Source organism: Glycine soja, chromosome 13 (assembly GCF_004193775.1).
Source record: "Glycine soja cultivar W05 chromosome 13, ASM419377v2, whole genome shotgun sequence".
Lineage (NCBI taxonomy): Eukaryota > Viridiplantae > Streptophyta > Magnoliopsida > Fabales > Fabaceae > Glycine > Glycine soja.
The window spans coordinates 29,992,296-29,998,295 of NC_041014.1; the positions used below are offsets into that span (position 1 = coordinate 29,992,296).

Here is a 6,000-nt window from a genome sequence, read left to right on the forward strand (position 1 = left end):
TAAAGTCTGCTATGCCATTAGCATTGCTCATAAATCTAATAAAATGTATCAAATACAATGAATCTAATAAAATTTTCTACAGCATCTTATGATTCTTATCAATACTTGGATACTTCTCCATATATGAGCTTTCGGAACTATGGTGTCAGTTTTACTTTTAAATTCAATCTGTCAATTTTGTTACTTTCTTTATTTTTTTTTTTTTTTTTTTGTTACTTTCTTTGTAAAACAAAAAAACAGACAGTTGGAACTTATCCATCCCTTTACTATACATGGTTTTTGTCCACTATTTCAATGAAATTCATTGGTCAACCAAAGAAAATAAAATGAAAAACATATATAGAAAAAATGTATATATATTATGAGCTTGAAAAAGTAACATTGATCTTAGAATGTGGATTTGGGCCTAACTCGAACCCAAAAGATAGCTCATAAGGTGAGGGTTGTCCTCAATTTATATATTCTATCATGAAATTATCCCTTGCCGATGTGGGACGTGGTTTTTTCCAATACACCCCCGCACACCCAGCACTTTTAGGCGTGGTGCATGAATAATATGGTGGGTGACCCTTTAATGATCTAGAATAGACTATGTACCATCTTAGATTTCAATTTAAAACCAATTGGCATTAAGTGAAGTTACCCAACAGATATATAAACTGCACCCCGAGAACTAAGGCAGACAATGTGGGACTTCCTAACACCCCCTCCACAAAGGTTTGCCAAAACATGCGAGCCTAGCAAAATAGGCAAGAACCAAGATGGGCTATAGGCTCTAATACTGTGTTAGATTTCAACTTAAAAACATCTGACATTAGAGCTAGGTTATTCTTAAGAGAAGAATAATACTGTCCCCGGTGGACCTTTCTACTCACTGCCCGTCTTCCAGCAACCCTATCCACCGCACTTCCCTCTTGTCATTCTGCACCAATGACCTTTCTGAAGATCAGCACATCATCCACGCGCAACCAACTCAAAAAACAGTCATAGTGTCTTGGCGCATGAAGTTCACACACACAACGTGTGACGCATCTCCAGCTAGTGCCACACTGACTTCTCTCCCTCCATCTCAAGGCATCCCTGGTGGATCTTTTTGCTTTTTTCGCAAGTGAACAATACCTGTTGCCATTGTCGAAGACCGCAATGCCGTCAAAGCACGCAGCCAACTAAAAACACCGTTGCACACGGCCCCACGCAGGGCCCTGGTGTGTGAAGTTCATGCACACGATGCATGGCGCATCTCCAACGAGCGTCACGCTAGTCTCCATCGTCACTGCGGGCCTTCTTTTCTATCTGGTTGACCACGTTTGTAACAAGTTTGGGGCATATCACACATATGCTCCAACTTGAGGGAGAGTGAGATTATGTTTTGATATTATTCCTAATATTGTATTTATTATTAGAATATTCTATTTCCTATTAATCAATAATCGAATGATCTTGTAATCAATATTGATTCAATTTTCCATATTATAAACAGAATGAGGTGTGGTCTACATTGACACACATCATTACACAATAAAACATTGTTATAGTTGAAACAATAGGAGCGAAAGAATCCTTATTTGACTGCCTTAGAGACTTAGAGCAAGGTTAGCCGTAAGCAAGTCCGACGCCCCACATGAATATAAATAAAATATGAATTTTTCTTTTGAATGCGTATTATATATATATATATATATATATATATATATATATATATGAGGAGAGCTCAATTTACACGAAGAGTAACATTCATTTTCTTGGAATCTAACGGATAATATTAGTGACTTATCACAACCATTAGATTCTAAGAAAATGAATGGTGAGGATGGGGTTTAAGTTGATCCCTCCTCTACATATATATATATATATATCATGACAGAAAAAACTTGTCATAAAGAGTTAGTCAGAAACAATTAATAGAATAACACTCATAATTAATAAAATAAATTATGCAAAATAGATGATAACTAAAGTCCAAACTTTGTACCTTCAGGCCTTGGCTGCCCTGAGGGAGATAACTATCACGTTTAACCCAAGCAAAACAATCTAAATGGCAAGCATATCTAGCACGACATTCCCCTTGATTCGTATCGCATTTGAATCCCAATTCCTGGAAGATTAAATAACAAGCATGAAAATCATTAATAGAAGGAAAAAAGAATAACAAAATCAATTTAAAAGGAAAAACTAATAGGATTCACTACTTTGGAATAAGGATAAAACAGAAACTGAAAATAAACAGACATGATTTGTCCCAAAACTTCTATGCGAAAAATGACTTAAAGAACTATTGTATAACATAGTCGAATTCAAGCTCAAATACTAAGGGAACAGTTCTCAGTTCTCACACTACAGGTTCATAAGCCTTTTATAAAAATAAAAATAAAAGTATATATATCACCATAAAGAAATGAAGAATTGAGCCAACATGCTAGCTAGTACATTTATTTGTTTACCATTTAATAGAAGTCAATTGCCAAAAACCAAAAAGTTGACAACATACATCACTCATTTTGAACCCATGATGGGTTGCCCTTCGTTCCAGGAATGGCCAATCAAAGAAATCGCCGTTATATGTCACATAGATACCAGGTTTCACATCTTGCATATGAGAAAACCATAATCTAAGAAGCTCAATCTGGGAAAAAAGAATAACAAACCTCAACAAATTAGAATCATCATTTAAAAATAAAAAAAATAAAAAACTTAGTGGAACCAAGTTTCAACAAGGAAATAAGATAACATATACAATATACCGTGTTTATGGATTCACATATATCATTACCTCATTTTGAACATTTGTCACCTTAAAACACCCTTCAAACTCTGGTTTTGGAGTGTACTCTATATCCTCTATATCATCCCCGACACACTAAAAACAAAGCAACACAAATATTTAAAGTCATCAGCCCATGACAATGACAAATGCCTTACATTACATTTGCTCAAGGTACAATTTCAGGATCAGTCAACAATCACATTTGATGAATGAGTTAAATAATGTATTATATTCCACTTTGCATAATTTGAAATTGAAAAGGACTTTGTAATCTCTAGTTGTATATCTAAATTTCAGAATCAAGTCCCAACAATATATTCAGTACTCCAATGCAAATTAATTAACCTTGTGCACCCTAAAATAGGCTAAGGAAATGAATCTTTTATGAAAAGAAAGACAAATCAGAAGATATTGATCATGAGAATACTGATGATAAGAGGCTTTTGATGAGATGTGTTTGCTGGTTTCCTTTGTATAAATAAGTAAATAACAGTCAGATTGATAGAGAGATAGCATGAACACTAATATATGACACTTACCTCTCTATTTATGATTAAATACCCTTGACCATCTACCATGTATGAAATCATCATAATTAAATCATAGTCAGCATCAGGAAATTTTAATGGAAGTTTTGTGGTCTCAATGTCAAATGCACAAATACGAACTTCAGCACGCTGCAGAAGATCTGTCTTCTTCTCAAGTGTAACCCCATTATTAGTGGGCACTCCAACATCATACCACTGGCCACACCGTATATCTAGGTCACACGTGATTGCAAGTGTCATGATAAATATAGACAATAGCACAGCATCATAAAATAGGATAACTCAATAAATATTATATATAAAAAAGAAAATTATAAATATCAAAAGGTACCATTGTCAATGGCAAAGCGAACATGATAAGGAACATCATATTCACGAAGATCGGTTATGCAATCTAGAAAATCCTGAGGTCTTTGTTCTCTGCTAAGCAACAAGCAAGCTAGGATCAGATCAGGTAAAAAGAAAAGTTTAAAAAAAAAAAAAAACTTCGTACCCCATTGCCCAGAGGCTCTTCGCTATGCGAAGGTATGGGGGAGGGATATTGTATCCAGCCTTACCCTTGCATATGCAAAGAGGCTGTTTCCGGATTCGAACCCATGACCAACAAGTCACCAAGGCACAACTTTACCGCTGCACCAAGGCTCGCCCTCAGGTAAAAAGAAAAGTTTATTTAACTAAAATTATCCGAGATAAAAAAAAAATGGCATTGGATCATTAAAGGAAGTAAAATGTCAATGTGATACTTCAATCTATATAATTTTCTGTCCTAGGAAAATTGATCTACCTTCTTTCTGTTGACATAGACAAAAAGGCTTCTGCAGCATCAGACTTGACCTTATTTCTTTCAACAGTAGGCATCAGGTCTCTCTTCACATCCATCAATTGTTGCACAGTATCAAATGAAAGCTTTAAATAAGATTTTCTTAACCCAGATAAATGGTTTTTCTGTTAAGAATCATGAAAGCAAATCAGAGTCCATTTATGAAGAGAAAGAAAGCAAGCACAGCCTATTTTAATCAAAGCAAAATGATAATTTTAAAGAAATATCATGGCAATCTCAGATTTATTTTCAAAAAGACCTTGTCAAATTCACAAACAATAGCAAGAAACTAATGCAGACTATATCAAGATGAATCGTATTGACTTGACTTTCTTAAGACTCTGGAAAAAATTACCAATTAAAATCCAATAAAAAAATCACTAGTGCAGAATTTTGTATTTTAAAAGCTGATTGTCATGTATCAGACAAGAGATGTATAAATTGCTTACAAGATCCAGGTCTTCTTTCTCTATAATTTCAACATCTGCAATCTGACCTTCATAACGTCTTTTCAGGTATGCTTCAACATCAATCTCCATTTTATCCTATTAAATTTATATAATCATAATCATAATTAACATCGTCATCATCATGATGGTTTCTACAAAATAAAAAGTGAATGAGAATATACCCACGAACACAATGAGCATAGATAATTCCAGTCACACACACGCGCTCAAACCCTAATACACTGCCACGCAACCACATACGACATGTGAATGTTCTCGCTTACCTTTGTAGCTACATAGAAATAAGGCCGAAATCTGAATTTTGTCTTGAATGAAGAGCCATCCTGCAAGAGTAAGCAGGCTCCAATCAATAAACTATTGCCTTTCCCAAGTCACCCATTTTGGTGGAACAAAAAAAAAAGTTGTAACAAAAGAAAGCTTTTGGCAAACAATACCTGCGCAACAAAGTAGAGATCAACGCAACTGTATACTTTGTAACTGTCTTCATCGTCAACAGAAGACTGCAAAAGTATGAACAAACTTGTTTAAGTTCATCAGAAGGACATATATTACTGCAAACCAACTTGTTCTGACTGCATATTTATAAATAGGAACCAAAAAACTCAACCGAGAGTTTTGCAATTCAATCATTCACTAAACACAACTAAGCAAAACAGTTCAATTCATACTTAATCAATGCTTGCGAATTGCAATAGTAATTGCGAAGAGTGAGTGACACTCACTTTCACACCATAACTAGCGAACACGTTCAAATCAAAGGCTGAAAGCTCTCAAAAGAAAAATGAAATAGGAATGTTCTTACGGATGCATAAGTCAGTAACCATCCGAGACGCTTTTCGCCTTCTGTGAAGAGATCGAATCCAAATTTTGCCTCGAGCTCTTCCTCGGGAGTGCGGTTCAGCTTCCGCTTCTTCAATGCTCTGCTGTCTCTCCCGTCACGTCTCCGGCCACCGCTCATCGTTACAACAAGATCGGAGGTTTAGGCGGTGGCGCGCGCTTTCAAATGGAAGTTATGAGAATTTGGGAAAAGTTGAAAACCCTTTTGAAGCTCTGATATAACCTATATCAGAGCTTCAAAACAATAACCTCTAATATTGAAATGCAAAATAATTTATATATGAAAATTCTTTCATATATGCATTATCAAGAGAGAGAAAGAGAACGGAGAAGTACTCACAATGATGATAGTTTGCGGAGAATCGAGAAAAGAGGCACGCTCACGGAAACACTAATTTGAGAACAGAAAAAGAGGCAGCAGAAAAGAAAAAACAGAGAGGCATCAAAGATTCGAGTTCCGAAGCGAAGAACCAAACCGATTGCACTCTCCCTTTGTTACTCCTATCCCTATCTCCCTGAAAACACCGAAGCAGAAGAAGAAGAAAAAAGGTCGAAAAGAAA

The 6,000-nt window shown here is 35.5% G+C and overlaps 1 protein-coding gene across 1 annotated transcript in view; it reads right to left on the reverse strand.

Moving 5' to 3' along the window:
• Positions 1–5,614, reverse strand: part of LOC114382174 (DNA polymerase epsilon catalytic subunit A-like) — a 28,434-nt gene extending 22,820 nt beyond the window's left edge. The window contains 10 exon segments of the mRNA XM_028341407.1: positions 1,973–2,095; positions 2,489–2,623; positions 2,771–2,857; positions 3,304–3,524; positions 3,644–3,732; positions 4,097–4,257; positions 4,582–4,677; positions 4,866–4,925; positions 5,037–5,102; positions 5,405–5,614. Coding sequence (XP_028197208.1) covers positions 1,973–2,095; positions 2,489–2,623; positions 2,771–2,857; positions 3,304–3,524; positions 3,644–3,732; positions 4,097–4,257; positions 4,582–4,677; positions 4,866–4,925; positions 5,037–5,102; positions 5,405–5,560 — 1,194 coding nt within the window. The 5' untranslated portion in view covers positions 5,561–5,614.
• Between the last annotated feature and the right edge of the window lie 386 nt (positions 5,615–6,000).